The 19,715-nt window shown below is 38.8% G+C and overlaps 1 protein-coding gene across 2 annotated transcripts in view; it reads left to right on the top strand.

Moving 5' to 3' along the window:
* The first annotated feature begins 982 nt into the window (after positions 1-982).
* LOC145486989 (protein sidekick-2-like) overlaps positions 983-19,715 on the top strand; it is a 28,709-nt gene continuing 9,976 nt past the window's right edge. For both annotated transcript variants that reach the window (XM_081465707.1, XM_081465698.1), the window contains exons 1-15: positions 983-1,957; positions 2,554-2,835; positions 8,055-8,363; positions 8,949-9,233; positions 11,485-11,772; positions 12,104-12,370; positions 12,935-13,216; positions 14,219-14,485; positions 14,839-15,087; positions 15,625-15,909; positions 16,803-17,108; positions 17,753-17,823; positions 18,209-18,437; positions 18,530-18,826; positions 19,411-19,686. In XM_081465707.1, the coding sequence (XP_081321833.1) occupies positions 1,879-1,957; positions 2,554-2,835; positions 8,055-8,363; positions 8,949-9,233; positions 11,485-11,772; positions 12,104-12,370; positions 12,935-13,216; positions 14,219-14,485; positions 14,839-15,087; positions 15,625-15,909; positions 16,803-17,108; positions 17,753-17,823; positions 18,209-18,437; positions 18,530-18,826; positions 19,411-19,686 (3,772 nt within the window). In that variant the 5' untranslated portion in view covers positions 983-1,878. The remainder of the gene's footprint in view (positions 1,958-2,553; positions 2,836-8,054; positions 8,364-8,948; positions 9,234-11,484; positions 11,773-12,103; positions 12,371-12,934; positions 13,217-14,218; positions 14,486-14,838; positions 15,088-15,624; positions 15,910-16,802; positions 17,109-17,752; positions 17,824-18,208; positions 18,438-18,529; positions 18,827-19,410; positions 19,687-19,715) is intronic.

Raw genomic sequence — 19,715 nt, 5'->3', positions numbered from 1 at the left:
GATACGCAAATACAATGGCTAATTGCGAGCGAAGAATTTGAAAGAACCAACTCGAACTTACCGTTAAGTCACGTCTGAATTCTTTCTATGATAATTTTATTTAATTTAGGATGAAGTCAATTGCATGGATTCTAGAAATAACTCGCCTTCTAGGAGCTATTTTTGTAAACCCTCAATTTCCCAAACCGGAGTTTCGTGGACGGTCCTTGTGCAAATAATGTTCGACTGATTTTGCGAATTGCAAGAAATTGAACAAGCTGCTCAGGCAAAAGTTATAAATTAACTTCTCGAGTTCGGCAGATTCCGTCCAAATGTCGAACTAGAAGTTTTCAGAATTTAACTGGGAAAGAAAAAAAAATGGAGCTAAAATAACTGTTAGAGCTAAACTTAGCCAAAGGTCTACAATGAATGGAGTTTAACTCAAAAGCAGAAAACTGGTCAAGACCTCGACCTTAATGACGCGGCTGAGGTTTGCGAACTGCAAAACTTAAGTTAATTACTAATACAGTAGCTCAAAAAATGTAGAGCTATGATATAGTAATTAACGCCCAGTTCGGCTGCAGCGCGCGCGGCGCGGCATTCTCTTTGTAAAATCCTGGGGAAGGTTCTCGGCTATCATGTTCAAAATTTACCGACGTCTAATATCAGACCGCCGATATTTCAAGTGTTTTGAAAAACTTGAAAACTCTTGAGACGAAACATGTTAAACTGAAGTAGCAATATTAAATGAGTTTCCTTGCTCAATATCATGCGTTGTTGACATATCATCAGTCTAAATGTAGAATTCGATATAGTTCTCATACTGTATTTTCATTGATGATTCCTTCGAGAAAAAGAGACAAAGTTTTCACAATTAAACAGATCTTTAGATCTCTTGCAAGACAAATCAGTACCTAAATAAACGTTATAATAAATATGTGCTGCCATCTTAGTTCTAATTTCGAATTCCAGTACTTCTTTCTTGCGAGAATCCTCGCTCTTAACCTGTCCTCTCCGTCGTCTTTTTTAAAGTTGTCATCCTTTATCTTGGATCTTGGCCTTCAACACGCTGAAATGACACAAGCCAGTTGGCCTGGGATTCGACCAGCGAAATCACTGTTCCTGTAATTGTTCCTCTTTTCATCTGAATGCATGTTTTCGTTTGTTTGTTTTTTTGTTTGTGTTCTGCTGCTTCGCGGGTATATGGCTGCCCTGGTTTAATGCTCAGTTCCGCTTTAACTCCGTAAAAACTGAAATCTTAGTTTAAGATTTTTCGTCTTACCTCAGCACTAGATCAAAAGATGACAGCTTACGTCAGGTTTTGTTCTGGTGCTTTTGTTCCGACACTGATGCACCATTTTCGGGTAGGAAATAGAGCGCATGCATGCACTAGTCAGAAATGATTACGTTGTACTTTTACTAGTCCAAAGTGGGTTTCTTGAGGGGGCTGGCGGCGTTGTGTTTTCTTTCACTTCTGGACCTGGCACTAAGTAATACGTCAAACCACCCGAAACTGAACCACACCCGAACTAAAACCGAAGTCAAGTCGAACACCAACCGACAACCGATATGCCTCTCGCAGGCTGATCGCAGGCGCATTGTTGCTAATCAATATTCAAGCGTCCTCTGGCCTCCAGCGCCGAAGAACCTTAACATTGAAAATTCCTGAAGTGATGCATGCTTTCTTCTCCTTGGCAACCGACCGATATTGCCCTCTAATGTAGTCTTAACGAGTCTGGAATATGATCTTTATGATGTGTAGTCGAAATCAAGGCTTGCACTGTGGTGACAGAACATCGAAAGATCGAAGCTACATTCCATTATCCTGGTGACGTTTCTTAATTATAATTCTATGCAAGATCGTTTGATGAAGTCCCTTGCTGTGCGAGTCTATTTAAAATGAGCTTTAATACCTTGCTTTACACTGTGGTGATCGCGACGATATGCTCTGCAAGACTATCAGCTTCTGCAAGTTTTAGTAAGTAAACTTAAAAGTAAGCTTCTATGTAAACTCCACTTTCGGAAGTATAAGGTATAAAAACTTAGTAACTAGGGATCAAATTACCAGCTTATATTGTGATCGTGTGATGTCTTGCAACTCTCTAAAATAGAAAGTTTCATGACAAGTTGCGACAAGTTTTAATTAGAAAATAGCTGAAAAACTTTAGGAAGATTTCGCCTTTCTTCTCCTTTATTCGAGAGGAGTAATTGATGTGTTGCCATGCATTCCATGCACCCTCCGAAACGCGGAAACTCGAGTTAAAATCGAGACTACTTTAAAATTTGGTGTCAAAACATAGTACTCCTAACATAATTGTATTGTTTATTTTGAAATACTGTCCCCCAACAAAGGTACTTGAGAGAAAAAGACTCAACTTTCTGACATTTTCTGGACATCTTTGTTTGACTGGGACAGTAAAGTATACATTAATAGTAAATCAGTAGGTAATAGTTTGGTCAAAAGCTGATAATCATGTAGACGGGCGTACAAGGGCCTTATTGACTGGGTGGAAATACTGTATGCAAATTAAATAAGTTGCTGAGCACTGGGCCTACATGATTTCCCTTTTTCAGATTTCACAATTGAGCCCTCAGACCATGTTGTTGCTATTGGACAACCTCTTCTGCTCAACTGTCAAGCACAATACAGTGGTCCTGACAGCGTTGTCATATCCTGGAAAAATAATGATGCCTGGCTTTTGAATCCTGCTAACAAACCTTGGAAACAGTTTGCAAATAGCTCTCTTTATTATAGTAGTATTCCAGCGCAAAGCATTGGAACATTCATCTGTGGCGCAGCTGTTCCAGGCACTCAGCTTATCATATACAGCAGGACAGCGACAGTTCAAGCCGCTTGTATGTATAACACTCTATAACAGCTACTAAGATTAACCTCTTGTAACTGGATACCCTCATGACCAGACTAAGTTCCCAGTTAAAACTGGTTGCATTTGTACATGTATTCACAGGACATCTGGGACCATATCTGATTGTCCACTTGCATTCTAAGGTGTCTGGTTATGGGATGTGTCTGTTAATTTTTCTCAAAAGATAGTTTTTGAAAATTGACTGTCTTGTTTTACCACTGTGTGGTAAAATCATTGTGTCATTTGCACTAATTAACAGGTGTGCTATGATATGACAGTTGAAAATTGGCTACATTAAGAGCTGACCACAGTCCACCTCATAAATAATTTGACCAGTGTATATAATTTGATCTGTGTATGTTGCGGGAATGATTTTAACAGTGCAGTTAGGTACATTCATCGGGTGCTGCTGTCACATTGGCGACAAACTGTGATGGATGGCACAGTCTTCTGGCTGGCCTCAGGAGTCCTCATGGGTCTGAAGAGGATATGAAGAGTGACTTCCTGTAAATACTATGGATAGGTGTGCAAAATGCAAAAATCGAATTCCCTCAAACTTTTTCACAAGAAAGCCCTCTGGAAACTATTTAGGAAAATACAACTTTTAGTTCATTTGGATTTATATTTTTTAAGTAAAGCGATTTTTTAATTTTCATCCTTACAGAAGCCCTCAAACCACTGAAAAATGTGCTTCGTATTTGCGACTCGTGTAAGAAAACTAAAACAATTATCACATCTATTTCGATATTACACAATTCAATGACCCTTCCTTTACAAAGTACAGTTATTAGAATTGGAAAAGATTCAAACCTGAATTTTTAAAAAATTTTCAAATTTACCCTCCTAAACAGGACCTATGGGGGATAAGGTGGTGTAGCAACAAAAAGAACTGTTCCTGTCCAGAGCAATGGATACAACATGAAAAGAACAAGAAAGGGGATCGTGGGATAAATCGGGTTCAGTTGAGAAGACTCCACCCTCAGACGCAAATTTTGTTGCCTGTAGGCTCTCATGATAAAGTGTATTATTGTTTGTCTCACGATGTAGTCACGCAATAAGGTCGACTGATTGCACGGTATCATTTACATTACAAAGGTCCGCTGTGATTGGTGCATTTCGATCCTCCTATTGTTCTATTGTTCCGATGAGTAGCTGTTCCCTCAGTGGTCCGCTCTTGTACTGTTCTCCTATCCTGTTGTTGTGTTTTTTGATTGTGGGCATCCATGCTTCAGGAATTTCAATTCCACTATCCCCATTGATGTTATTAGGGTGAAGTCTTATGTGAATAGCTTCCTTGACTCTACGTGTGTACCAGTGAGGATCTCGATCAATAAACTTGACCTCATTCCAGATAGGATAGTGGCCGGTCTCGTGAGTGTGTTCAGAAACGACGGAGGTCTGGGTGCGGGCAAGTCGTATATCCCTGTCGTGTTCTTTGATCCTCTCCTGCATAGATCTCTCTGTTTCCCCGATGTAGACTTTGCCACACTCACAGGGAATCCTGTAGACAACACCATCTTGTTTAGCCAGGTTGACGGTGTCCTTGGGTCGCACTAAGTGTGACCGAAGTGTCATGTCGGACTTGAAGACGGTGTGAATGCCTTATTGTTCTAGGCAGCGGCGGAGAGACTCCGAAACTCCTTGGACATAAGGTAAAACGGCGGTGGATTTAAATTCCCCGTCGGGCTCTCTTCTTGAGGTTTTTTCGTGCCTTTGTGATCTTCTGTACAAACGAGGAGGGATATCCGTTAGAAACAAGTACAGATACCCAGACCTCTGCCGTTTGTGAACACACCTCGAATATCTTTGCCACATTATCCAACTTTAACAAATTGAATATGTGCAGGATTTGAAACTTTAGGACCGCACGTGATGCACATACCACAGATGATTTGAGAATAACTGCAGGTGGCCATTTTTTAGTTGTTATTGCCATGTGATACCACACTTGAGGATCACACGACCGCGGCATAGAAATAGTAGATCCAGGTTCTTCATTTCACTGTAATGGGAGTTTCAAAATTTTGTAGACTTATTTCACAAGAGTCTTTATCAAGTAGTCTCGAAGCATTATGATGTCAAAAGATATAATAAATATATTTTGATGAATTTGATTTGCAAAAGCGATTTGTCAATTATTGTCACACCATCTTAGCGCTATCACACCCGGTGTAACACTGCTGAGTAAATCAAGCCATGCATGTGGACAGTAAGTCAAAAACTATATGTTGTTTTAAAATCTGAGAAGAAAACCTTCTACTTGGCGATACCATTTTGTTTTAATCACCAGAGAACACGAAACGCCTTGCAGCACACGAAATAGAACTTAGATGGAATAAATTTAATATCCACAAATTTCCGCTTTTCAGCGTAAAAAAAATATTACTTTCGATAAAATTGCCCACAGAAGAAAAAAAAATAACTATTAATCATTTAAATGGGAGAAAGAGTTGCATTCAGTCTAAAATTCCAACTGTTGTTTAGGTTATCTCTTGTATTCATGAAGACAACTGTAAGTTCAAAGGTCATAAACTTCAAGCGAGTACCATAAATATTTTCGGTCGTCTAAATTCGTAGTTTGAGTTGCCCCAAAATTTTATTTCACAGAACGATAGAGGAAGCCTTACTCTTTCTATAGAATACCATCTTTACAGCGGAATCCATGTACCAGGTAGGGAGTTTTGCTGTTGAAATTTGCCAAAATCAAGCTTTCTGATAATGCTGTTTAGGAGGGTAAATTTGAAAATTTTTTAAAAATTCAGGTTTGAATCTTTTCCAATTCTAATAACTGTACTTTGTAAAGGAAGGGTCATTGAATTGTGTAATATCGAAATAGATGTGACAATTGTTTTAGTTTTCTTACACGAGTCGCAAATACGAAGCACATTTTTCAGTGGTTTGAGGGCTTCTGTAAGGATGAAAATTAAAAAATCGCTTTACTTAAAAAATATAAATCCAAATGAACTAAAAGTTGTATTTTCCTAAATAGTTTCCAGAGGGCTTTCTTGTGAAAAAGTTTGAGGGAATTCAATTTTTGCATTTTGCACACCTATCTGTAGTATTTACAGGAAGTCACTCTTAAGTACATGTGTAGTAGCAGTAGTACTAGTTACTGTAGGTATAGCAGGGATCAGTGACAGGGCTCAAATTTTTGGATGGTGACTGATCCTTTTGACTAGGCAAAGAAATATTTTAGCTTCATCACATTTTATTTTCTGACTGGTCAAAATATTGAAAAAAAATATTGCAAAAATGGAAAATCTGTCTTCTAGAAACCTGTGGCTGCAAGTTACTTGACTTTGTAGTTTTATACTTGTGAACATTATTGCATTTTTACAAAGAGACAAAATTTAGGATTTGCAGCTGAAGATTTGACTGTTTATTTATTCAAGACAGTATGCTAATGTGTGAGACTGGTCAATATGACTGGCGAGTGAAGTTTTGGGCCAGTCAAGTCACCTTTCTGCTTATAAGAACCTTTTACCTTCTGTAAACAGTGTGCAATAATGAAAACTGAAACTGAAACTGACACTTCATCAGCATTTTTGACATCCATTATATGCTGCATATATATATATATATATATATATATATATATATATATATATATATATATATATATATATATATATATATATATATAGGCAATTGTGGAAAACGAGGACGGACAACTTCGAGCGAAAAAAAAATATATATACAGTAATCTAAAAAAAAGTTTAAAAATTTAATAAAAATAAACGTTTCGGTCAAAGACCTTCATCAGTTTTTTAGATTACTGTATATATATATTTTTTTCGCTCGAAGTTGTCCGTCCTCGTTTTCCACAATTGCCTACAAATTTCATTACTCGAGGTTTGGACTACGAATCCTTTTGGATCCTTCTGGCGCGTGGCATCCCTGTTGGCTCGAAGCATCTTAACTTTATATATATATATATATATATATATATATATATATATATATATATATATATATATATATATATTTTTTTTTTTCTTGCTGACCAAGAAAAAGACTTGTGAGGTAGCGGTGCATTTCAACAGAACACCGCACGACTTAAACGACTTTTCTTTCCAGTGTATTGATCAAGTGCAGATAAATGCAAACAATACAAGTAACATCGAAAAGCTTTTAATCACTAAAGAGGCATATTGGAGTGCACAGTTGTTCTCTCTGGCACCTTTTGGCTTGAATAAACGTCAGGAATTCCACTCGAAAAAAAGAATAAACTACAATTAGCGTAAAAATAACTTGCAAATTTGGCGGTTATCTTAGTTCAGGTGTTCAAAGGCCCTGACCTTGGATCTTGTTAGCTTTGTTAGCGCTAGGTTTTCTCAGGGGCCCCCATCGGGGAATTTATTACATTATTGTTGTTTAAGGGCCCTGTTTAGGGCGCCTGTTGTGCCTTGCCGCGGCATAGTTTCAAGGGCTTTGTTTGGGGATTTTGGGACCACCTTTTTTGAACATGGAATATTTTACACGTGGATCCCTTCACACTTTCGGCTGACTCGACGAATCGCGTTACTTTTTTGATATTAATCTTATTTGTATTATATTCGATTATTTATTCTTATTTGGTTTGTGTCTTTTGAGTTTTGTACCGCATTGTCATAGTATCTCGCTTAGTAATCACCGATTGTTTATCATTGGTTAATTTTTTCGTTTTCATGTGTTACCACGCCCTGTTATGTAATCATCTTTGTAATATTATGTCATTTTTTATACTGTAAACTTATTTAAGGTTATTGTAATTTATTATTCACTTGCACTGCAACTGATGAAGGTCTTTGACCGAAACGTTTATTTTTATTAAATTTTTAAACTTTTTTTTAGATTACTGTATATATATATTTTTTTCGCTCGAAGTTGTCCGTCCTCGTTTTCCACAATTGCCTATATATATATACATATATATACATATATATATATATATATATATATATATATATATATATATATATATATATATATTTATTGAAAATAGAGAAAATCTACACTTTTATCCCGACAAGCCTGTTTCGTGATCGCTCACTCCCCAGGGGATTTTAAAATCACGAAACAGGCTTGTCGGGATGAAAGTGTAGTTTTTTTCTATTTTCAATATATATATTGCGCTCTACTTTAATGTATCGAGCACTGTACTACGGAAAAATCGAAACACAGACTTCCTATATATATGTACACACACATATATATATTTTTTTGCAGACATAAAATCTCAATACCTTGCACATCCTGTTAATGTGACCAAAAGATTCGGAGAGACAGCAACATTTGATTGTACCATTGAAGAAAGTTTACCCTATGCATCCATCCAATGGTACAAAGATGGAAATCTCTTCACCCAAGGTGAAGTGGCAGGTCAAATCCACATTCCAGGTACAAAGGCAACATCATCTGCTTTGTCTGTGAAGAGCATAACATTCTCTAGTGCAGGATGGTACTGGTGTGTGGCTATCAACCCGTTATTGCCCAGTCAGCCACAGAGCAGCAAGAGAGCATATTTAACAGTACTCCGTAAGTACTTACTCCAGACAGTTTGTAATTGGGCAGATGATCTGCATGCAGGTGCAATACCTCTTTATTGATACTTTTTTTTAATTTATCAAATCCTAATTGAACAACAACAACAACAACAAAATCCTAATTGAACACAGTAGTTTTTCGTACATAATGCTGGTCTGCGTTAATAGCACAGGGCTTGAAGAAAGTGCCCTCCAGTCTTCGGGGACAAGTGCACTTAATTTCCTGCCGGGCAAGTAACTTTTCTTTCGTACTTGCCCGCTAGGCAAGACCGGCTTAGGCAAGCCATCTACCAACTAAAAAGATGTAAACTTAACTAAGCCCTGCCCAGGGTAAGCAAAATTTGAGAGGTGCTTATCCAAAGGGCAAGCTGGAATTTAAGTTTTATTTTGAACCCTGTAGTGGGTCTCAAAGCCTTCAGAGCAATATTGTTGCTACACAATACGTCAGCTTGAATTGTTAAAAATCTTTGACTCTGAAATGATAGAGAATATAATTAAATTAAATAGTCATTGGTTTTGACTTTTTTGTAGTACAATATTCAATACATACTGTAAATCTGTGTTTTTCTTTTGACAGCTTCTCAGGATAAGCCTCATTTTGGCATTCATCCAACAAACATGATTGTGCCAGAACATCTGCCAGCCATAATGCAGTGTCAAATTTTGGGTGTCCCACCACCCATAATATCTTGGACAATGAATGGACAGACAGTCAGCGATGTGTCCGATCGCTACATTCTAAGTAATGGTTCTCTTTACTTTTCGGCACCTGTGAATCATTCGTATGCTGGGCAGTATGTGTGTAGTGGAACAAACTCTGCTGGATCAATCTCTAGTGGGGCTGTGTTGTTCAGAGTTGCATGTAAGTAAATAACATATTTTGTTATCTAGACAGTCAAGCATTTTACTGGAAAATGTGTCACTCATAAAATTCATATGAAACTACAATCATGAACCAAGTGGCTTACTTTCCTTATCCTCTCTACCAGCTTTAGTCAATTGCCATCTGACAGCGTGTGGGCAAAAAAAAATATTGCGGAAATTTTCGGGGGGAAAATGCAGAGAAATGCGTCGATTATGAGGAAAGCGCACTGGATTAAATTATGTGGAAATTTCAACAGTTAACAAAATTGGTAATGAATCCTTTCAAGTGTTTGGTCTTACCCAGAGTTTAAGCTCTTTAAACTGCCAATAACACTTAACCAGTTTTTTTTTTCCTCAAAAGTAAACAGTGAATGTAAGCCGTAACACACAGAAAAATGACATTTGAAGTTATCCTTGATTTTTGAAATGCGATAGAAGTCGCGGTTCTTGAAGTCAAAACTGCGTCTAAAGTGGATTGGCACTAGTCAGAGTTGTGACGTCAACCTGGTATCTTGATAACAACAAACAACAAAGAAGTAGTGAGTCACAGCAAGTTGCCAAATATATTAGCCCAAATGTCGAAAAGTGACTTGCTTTCTGAGCAAAGCATACTGCCCAGATGATTCGGAGTTCAATTACATCCCTGACCCATACGTGACTGAAGCAGTTGAAATTGAAGTTGAAGTCGTCTCATCGGCAAAGGTAAAGCGACGAATGAAGTCATCTTCAGTGAAATGCCTGGAGGATAAAGAAGAGTTTCGGGTCGGCTCCCATTTGGCCCTCTTCTTTTTCACAAAATCGACCCATTTCTTTCTAAGTTTTCTAGCTTTGGGCCAATCATTGTTATAGAAAGGTGTAGCATGCAGAACTAAACCCTTCTCCACTTCTGGGAAGGCAGAACATCCACCAGCTACACATCTGTAGACCTGGCATATTAAAGTTTGCCACAGTGAAACAAGTGAGAAATGACCAAATGCTTTGTAGACGTGATACTGGGTCAACGCCACAAGCTAGTTAGTACCCAGTCTCTCAACTGCTACTTTTTGTATTCAAAATGGCAGAAGATGCACTCTTTTCGGGGATTTTGTCCGCCGATCAAAAAAAAGAAAGACGAAACAAAGAATAGGATTTTTTTTCTTGGCAAAATGTCTTAGAGAGACATAAATTTTCGAAATTCATTGAAAATTGCAAAGTGTTATAGGCACTTTTAATTAATAAAATAAACTTATTAAATATCATGCATGCCAACTTTGACATAATATTATGCTTGATCTGTTTCTATTATTTGTAACACAAAATTCGTTGTTGCGTTCTTGGAACATCTGTAACTTTGTAACCAGGCAATACATCAGACAATGAAAAACTAGTTTCCAGGCTCTTTGCCTAAAGTCGGTTGGAACTCCTGGAGGTTAAAAATTCATCATGAACGAAATGGCATGTTTCATCGCTGTTTCAATTTAGGAGAAAACTACCTCAAAATAATATTATCAATCTCGTCTTCACTCAGTTCTGAGAATTTTTTTTATATAAATGGATTCTGGTGAAGTGTTGATGGGTAAACTATCCAAATGCCAGTGAGTAGTGAACTAGTATAACACACATCCCATCCAGGGCAACAACAATTAGTTATTTAATGATTATTATTATTACTTGCCTGCTGATTCTTTGATAGCTACAGTGCATAACAAAGAGACATATACGCGCGTATATATGCGCATATGTGCGCGTATATATATGCGTATATGTGCACGTATTAACATCCGCATATACGCAAAATATGCTCGTATAATACGCGTATGCGTAGTTCGCATATATCTGAGCTGCACTGTATTAGCAGTCTGGCGGTGATGATCATGATCCATAAATTTGTTTTTTGACATAAATCTTCAGTTTGTGCCTGGCAAATAGTTGACATAAAATTTACATCCTGACATGTGGCAACACTGACTTGTCATCAATTTACTGAGGGAGCATATTTGTTGTCTATTAATACATGTAGGGCCACTGATCTTGACGGCCACCGGTTTATCAGTTTATACTGATATATATATACGAATCGGACTCCAAAGCCATCTCAGAAAATGTTTAAGGAAATGTACAATTACTAACACACGCTAAAATTATGGACTAGATTGTCCGATAATGCCAATACAGAATATACTGTCATGCATGTGCTACCCTCAAAAAGTAAAGTTGATACTTACTTACTCAATAACTTTGTTACCTTTTTTTTCATCCTCTGATTTTAGATTTTGATTTTGCTTTTGTTGAGAATCCAGCCAACAAGACAGCTGTAGTTGGTGATGCCGTCAGCATGAACTGTGTCCCCCCTGTCAGTTTTCCTGTTCAGGTCACAATTCAATGGTATCATGACTATCAGCTAATTACTCCAGGGGGAGGCATTTCTGTTGACAATTCTGGATCAATAAAATTTACGGCTATTAAAAAATCTGATGAAGGAATGTACTTCTGTGATGGAACAAATTCTGATCTTCAAGCCACCAGAACATCGGAACTGGCCTATGTTACTGTGCATGGTAGGTAACCATTATGTTTAAGAAATACAGTCATGAGGAAAACATTTCCCCTGTTTAATCAAGTTTTAGAAACACGAGTGGAAGTTTGGAAGTAAGAGCAATGCAGGGCTATGTTTTAGGGGTGCCCTTATGCCACAAGTGACTAACTTTTGCCTTTGCGCGACTAGAAAAAGTTTCTTTTTCATATGTGGGCTTAGGTGCTGGGCACCTAGAATTTCATGGTTAGGAACCTTTGGGCTCCTTGTAAATATTTTTCATAGACCACAACCTTGTAATGCTATGGGAACACAAACCTTGGAAAGAAATTAATTTAGTCTGTGTTTCATTTTAGTTCCACCTACTTTTCAAGTTCAGCCCAGGGACACCAATGTCACTGAAGGTTCTCCTCTAACATTACACTGTCAGGCCACAGGCTTCCCAGTGCCAATGCTAACTTGGCATAAAGATGGCAAACCTGTGGATACTAATGATGTGACCTTGTTGTCCAATGGAAGCTTGCATATTTCCACCACTGTCATGCAGGATGCTGGGAAGTTCAGCTGTAATGCAAGCAATGTTGCTGGTTCTACTACTCTGTCTGCAGATGTTGTTATTTATGGTATGTGTGGATTTTTAGTACTAGTGACAGGGTTTGAATCAGAGTCTGTGGCTAAAGCACAAGAGTCCATACCAGTACAAATACCACAAAAAAGTGTAAACGTGTAAGGGTGGAATTTATGTTTTACTGACTAATTCTTAGAGGAGCTACATCACGGTTTCGCATCTTGAAAAGTTTAGCCTAAATTTGTCAAGTTCGTTTGTTATAATCTCCATGTTAGTCTTCTTCATCCTCAACCATCTGAGTTCCTTTATGAGTTATTATTATCTCTTTGGTGTTTTTCTACCCTAGTAAGCCACTATTTTCAGGTTTCTTTCAATTTAAAGGTAAAATTTTTTGTACATGTCCAAAATAACTCCATGATTGAGCTACTTTTATTAATTATAACATTTATATATGCTTTTGACTATAGTGCAGAGAGAGACTTTTGCTTCTCTGACAATAAGCTGTACTTAATGTGTGCTTCAATGTGTAAAGTGTAGAGTGTGGGCAAAGTTACATTATAGGCTTTTAATTAGGTCAGTTTTGAGACTATTGACAAAGTGTTTTATTCTTTTTTAAAAGTTCCGCCATCTCTTGTCACATCTGCTGCAAATGCCACCAAAACGGTTGGAGAATCAGTCAAGTTTGGGTGTTCATTTAATGGAATCCCAAATCCGGACATTGAGTGGTTTTACATGCCTTCTGGAGGATCAAGAGTGCAACTTACACAAACAGATCATTATGTCATTACAGCTGGGTCTCTTGAAATCAGGCAAATGTTAAAGAAAGATGAAGGAATGTACATTTGTAGAGCTGTCAATGTTGCTGGGAGTTTGGAATCATCAGCGTATTTGAGGGTGAAAGGTAAATTTTATATTTCACCTGTTAACAAATTCATTTGATGCAAATTCACTCAAAAGTACTACTGGATTTGATGGGCACTTGCATCCATAAATAAGAGGACCATCGGCCTCATAGTAAGTGTGTTTGAGCCCTGGCCGGGGACACTGTGTTGTGTTCTTAGGCAAGACACTGGACTCTTACAGTTCCTCTCTCCACCCAGGTGTATAAAAAGATACCGGCGAATTAAATGCTGGGAGTAACCCTGTGATGGGCTGGCATTGCATCCAGGGGGGAGTAGAAATACTTCTAGTCGCTTCATGCAACTGAAACCGGGATAAGCTCCGGCTGTGTGGGGCGCTTAGCTCATATACAGACTTTACCCTAACTTTTTTTTTACATACGTAATTAAGCTGTAATTTGACCCTTTTTTTTTGGCAGGACTTCACTTTTTCGATGTTTGTAATGGGAGAAAAGAAATGTGCAATTCAAGGCCACCGAAAAAAACGTTTCCGCAAAAATTAACAACGCTAAATTTAATCCTTTTCCGTAAAACCTGTTTGTTTTTATCGTCCCTTTACATGGTTAGGTAGCGTTTATCCTTGTCTTCCATGTTAACTTTTGCGTTGATGCTTTCGAGCTCTTTCTTCGAATCATACAACCGAGAAAGTCTGACCTTTGTAGAAAGCAGTGGTGCTCTATTAAAAACGAACCTCTCTAACCTGTTTATTCTTTGTTTGGGTTCTACCCAAGAATTTTATTAAAAATGCAGGTCAACATTTGAAAAATGTAAGACACTGAAACGAGTTTTAGAGAATTCTTAAGTCCTTGAATGTGTAAACTCGTAGCAGTTTGACACAATCTTTTCATTTTTCCTAAACGCAGTGTAGTTCATGATTCCTTCACCCTCAGTATCACATTTTCTTCACTTCTTCAAAGGATCACTGTCACTATTGTATGTAAAGCAACAAATCTAACGTGTGCTAAAGTGTTTTAATTATTATTATTATTTTTTTTAACTTTCAGTTCCAGCATCTCTTGAAATGAATCCAGTAAACATGACTGTAAATGAATCATCTTCAGCCTCGTTCCGGTGTAACGCGTCAGGTGATCCAAAACCAGTAGTCACGTGGTTTAAAGGTGGGACGCAGTTGGCTACAGGTGGGAGGATTGTGATTGGTGGAGACAGCCTGACAATTTTGAACACGGTCGCAAGTGATACCGGACAGTACCGCTGTAATGTTAGTAATGGGCTAAACTCTCATGTGGGAATGGCTTATTTGCTTGTGCAAGGTGAGGGAAACTAAATTTTTTGTGCCTTCCGATACCGCTTTAAAATTTTTTGCAAATTCCGTAAAGCTCGTTGAACGTTTGCAGAGCACACTATCGAACAGCTCTTATCTGGGTTTTCCTGCTTTAGATTTCTTGAGTCTAGAACTTTTGAATATATTAAAATCAAGCTTGATAGCTCGGAGCCTAGTAAGATGCATGGACAAACAAAAGAAATGAAAAAAATATGATCATGCGAGTTCCTTTTGTTGGTATCCTCTACTAGACATCACCACTAAGCTGGAGTAGCCATTTGACTCCGTTAAATTGCCTTACCTGCATGTACTCTCAGTTAACTTCCTGTTTGCTCTCCGTAGTTGCTCCAGACATCACATCATTTTTCGTGCCCAGACTGGTTCAGCTCGGAATGAATGCTACTTTAACCTGTGCAGTCAGCGGTATTCCCCAGCCTGGGATCACGTGGTACAGAGATAGCGTCTTGTTGTCCGTGACAAGCAGCGTTTTTGTAATTGATCGCGTGAGTGTAGCTGACGGTGGCGTATACACCTGCATTGCTTCAAATGCGGCGGGAAGGATGTCAAAACATGGAAACTTGACCGTACAAGGTTAGTGTAAGACATTCAAGCGCCTTATGTTCCTACTATTTGAAAAGTTATCTCGTACTCTATTTCATTGACAAGTGTTGTTATGTGTAGAGGATTAACAGCAGCTCATGATAAATTTAAGTAGAAAAGAACTGAATCACTTTTAGACATCAAAAATTAATTGGCAAACTACCTGTACGCTGCCACTATTAATAGATAATTTTCAAGCTTAGTGTAGGTTACATCGGAGAAGAGGAGAGTGTAGTATCCACTTCGAAAGGCGTTCAGCAACTACCCGGCATCAATTAGAAGACTATTACTTTGTAACGTGAGCTTTGATTGAAAGTTTACATCTCTGCTTATACTGTTTTGACGTCAACTTTTTGATCAACAAACAGTAGGCAACGTCATGCAAGCTATCTTGCTCATCATATTTCTTTTCTATACGCATCAGAGTATGTATAGATGTACGTCTGTTTCTGACTCGTAACGGATTAATTAATAATTTAATTAATCTGAAATTATGACAATAATCTGTGCCTGTTTTACTTCAAACAGCGGCTCCTAGTGCTCCATTTCCAATATCGGCCATCCCAGGATCCTCTACCGTTATTCAGTTGTCATGGAGACCAGGGTTTGATGGACATAGTTCTATTACTGGTTACAAACTAGAAATGAGGAGGGAGTCTGGGAGTTATATGGTGCTGGAGGAGAATATCTTTGCGACGTCATTCACAGTGAGAAACCTTGCTCCCTACACAACTTACACCTTCAAGATTTCTGCGCGGAATGCTGTTGGGTTAAGTCCTGGAGCGACAGTTACAAACCGAACCTTGGAAGATGGTGAGTGGTAATGTATTTCGGGGCTTCAAATAACGGCCGGTCAACCGACAATGTCTGGTCAAAAATAGATTTTGTCCTGTCAAATCCTTAGATGGCCGGACAATTGGTCCGGTCGTTTACGCTGGTAAGGAAAAAATTTAGAGTTTCAAGGTTTAAATATTTAAAGGTTCAATATTATTGGCGTTTGTGAAAAAGGAGGGGAAAAAGGCGGATACTTAACTACCAGACCAAGAACTTTTGATAAGTGATTCGTACATGTAATAGTCATAAAATTTCCGGCTATTGTTGCAAATTTTCGCACAAACGTGATACTGATTTTGCTGTACCATGCGTTCCACTTTTCCTGCATTGAGATCGATGCTCATGTACAATAAATGCTTTGAAAATTTACTTGTTTCATATTTAAACATCATGTGAAGGGGGGAGGGGGCACTTTTATAGCGAAAAGACGTAATCGATGTTTGTCCGGCCAAAAATGGGATATGTCCGAGCGAAAATAGGTTTGACCGGACAATTTGACCGGCACCAGCCGGGAAATTATTTGAAGCCCTGTATTTCTTGTAAAATCTCCAGGGAAGACCGACTATCTCTATTCACAGTTGAGGCGGTAGTCTTGCCTCTACAGAAGGAAACCGCGACTAAACGAGATGCGGCCCACAAGATAGAAAATGTAGAGTTTTTGGATTCAAGTTTGCGACGGGCACACCCAAAGCAGACTTTTTTAAAGTAAACATCGATGCTCGTACGGGACTTTTAGCGCGATGCTCAACGAGTTTGCGGTCTCTTAAGAGTCTCTTAGCCGCGACGAAATGCCGCGTCAGACTTGCCACGAACCATTTTCTCACAGTTCTTTATTGTATTGATGCACTTATCTCTCATTTTCACTATTTCAGCTCCTTCGCCACCAACAAACCTAGTGGCGGTATCTTTGAATGCGACTGCCATCAGCATCACGTGGAAGAGACCAGATAATCCAAACGGTCAGATCACTCGCTATGAAATCCAATACAGTACTGTTGGTAGTAGCGGCGTCATGAGTGATGTGCTATCAGGCGATCAGATTCCTGGGCTTAAGACTTTGATTGGTAGCTTAAAGCCATTCACTCGCTATCACTTTAGGATTCGTGCAGCCACTGGGGAAATGGATGTTATGTGGGGAAACTATTCAGCTGCAGCTGAAGTGACAACTGGTGAAGCAGGTACTTACTTGATTTACGCTTTGACCTTGATGAACATTTCTCTTTAATATGTTTTTTCGCAGAATAAAGGGGACTAATCACAAACTCATTTTTTAACACTTTGTCATGGATGTCAAAACAATATGGAATGTCTTCAATACCGTCCTTCACACTGGAGTCAATTGACTTCAAGTTAAACCAACACAGAGGCGCGATGGCCTAATTGTTAGCGTGCTGGACTCCGGACCGAGGGTTCGGGGTTCGAGCCCTGGTTGCGGTCATTGTGTTGTCAGTTCTTGGGTTAAGCTCTTTACTCTCACAGTTCTTCTCGCCACCTAGGCGTAATGGGCACTGGTGAGTTGTTGGTTTAACGTTACTACAGTGCTGGGCTCCCGCTATGCACAACATTGGTAGCAACCTATGCAGGGGAATTGAGAATAACCCCTAGTGGCTTCATGTTATGGGAACTGGACTGGGCTCCTGCGTTTTTAGCTTCACGGGCTTATACCGGGACGCTTTCTGTAGATTCTCTTAAAGCATCCGACGAGTTCACGTTACTTCAGTATTGACCAGTTAGTAAATAAGTTAATTGTGGACCCACAGTGTCGGCTTCACGCAATTTGTTTTACATTTACAGTATTACAATTTTCTCGTCATGTTTTCAGCTCCAGAAGCCCCTCCTCAGGATGTCCAACTTCAAGCATTGTCTGCTGTTTCAATTTTAGTGAAATGGAAGGTAAACCTAAGTGGTTTAGCTGTAGATCACATCTGTTTTGTTTTTCATTGACCTGGATATCTTTTTAACAGCTTTCTGTTGATTTTCCAAACATTTCTAAAACATCCGTTCCATCAGTGGAATTTTAACTTGACCGGTGTAGCCTTCATATACATATGTAGGTGTTGTGTATCTTTGTTGTCGTCCGTAAACAAGGTTTTGAACATTCGTCCACCGTCGTTGGCTCTTGTGCTCGTAAGAATTCTCGTTAATTCCTGTTGCCTGATATGCAGCGAAGTATAGTTTACCGTTACGATTATTTTGTGACTGATTTGCTCGTTACTACGCAAAATCGATACTTTAATCTTTGATAAATATCTGACAGTATTGATGTTTTTTCCAACAGAGTATCCCCTCAGAATTTACAAATGGCAATGTCAGAAAATACATCATATTCGTAAAGGCAGTTGGTCCTTACAGATTCTCTGAGGCCAAGAACTTCTCCACGGACACATCGCTGAATTTTACAATAAGTCAACTATTTCCATGGACAATATACAATGTTTCTGTCCAGGCCTTCACGGTCCAGACCGGTCCCATGAGTCCTTGGGAGCAAGGTCGGACTTTGGAAGCTGGTATGTTAAAATCGTGGAATTGTCTCGAAATTACCACCATGACAACTATTTATCTTGTTAAACCTGCTAATCCCATTTTCTTTTTTTTCCAGTACCTGGTCCACCATCAAATGTCACCCTGGTGTCTGACAGCCAGCATAGCATTGTGGTCTACATAGCACAGCCACTTCCACTCATGCGCAATGGTATCATTGTTGGTTATACCGTGTTTTACAGAGAGTCCAACTTGTTACCTGATGCAGGATATCTGTCTGTTAGCACAACTGCTTCCTCTGTAATGCTGGTCAATCTTACAGTGTTTACAGAATATTCTGTCAAAGTCGCCGCTTCCACTAGTGTGGGGATGGGGGATGAAAGTGAAGTGAAAACAGTGGTTACACAGGAAGGAGGTAGTTTGTTAAACTTCTTGTTGTAAGTGTCTAGACTTTTTTAAAGGATGAAACAGGTTATGTATTGGATCGGCTTGTACTGGTCATTGGACTTTTACGCCTGCTCTAACTACATGCAGATGCAGAGATTAGCTAATAAGCGCACAGACACATTCACTTAGTGAATAACGTTTTTTTTTTTTTTTTCGGGTGTAAATATGCACAGAGAAACTCTTTGCCTCGGGTAGGTGCGGGTCTGTTTCTTGCAGGTTTTGTGGTTTCTGTTGTTAGGTATTTTTCCCATCAAAAAAAAAAAAAAAAAAAAAAAAAATCTGTTGTCGCGCATTCATTCCGTCTCACGCGCGGTAGACATCATACAAGCTTCACATATGTTACGCTGATGACGTAGCACTGCAGATATTTGACTAGCCTCTCTTTTTAATTGGCTAAATTGTGGTAAGCACTTGGAGCTAGGTGACTAGTAAGGATTGATTCGGTTCTAATCTCAAACACACTGACGCCAGGAGATTGGGATGAAAATAGTTTATTTCTCAGGCGACAAAATGGTGTAAAGACACATTTGCTATTATTTTTTGACTGTTTAGTTCCTGGTACAGTTAATGACGTGACTGCGACAGTGGTGGATCACGATACAATAACAGTCACATGGCGTCCCCCTGAAAAACCCAACGGCAGAATCATACAGTATAATGTCACATACATCATTGCTGACGAGAACTCAACACGCAGCCTGACAACAGATGGAGAGTTAACGGTGGACATAAATAACTTGACTCCCAATACTACTTATTACATATTTGTTACGGCAAGGACGAGCAAAGGGTTTGGTAAACAAGGGAAGGCGGTGAATGCTACGACACGTAAGTAAAAAATGACTAGTTTGAACTCT

Source organism: Orbicella franksi, chromosome 1 (genome assembly GCF_964199315.1).
Source record: "Orbicella franksi chromosome 1, jaOrbFran1.1, whole genome shotgun sequence".
In the NCBI taxonomy this organism is placed as follows: domain Eukaryota; kingdom Metazoa; phylum Cnidaria; class Anthozoa; order Scleractinia; family Merulinidae; genus Orbicella; species Orbicella franksi.
Note: the sequence above shows the minus strand (reverse complement) of the source record. Positions and strands in the feature narration are given on the sequence as shown.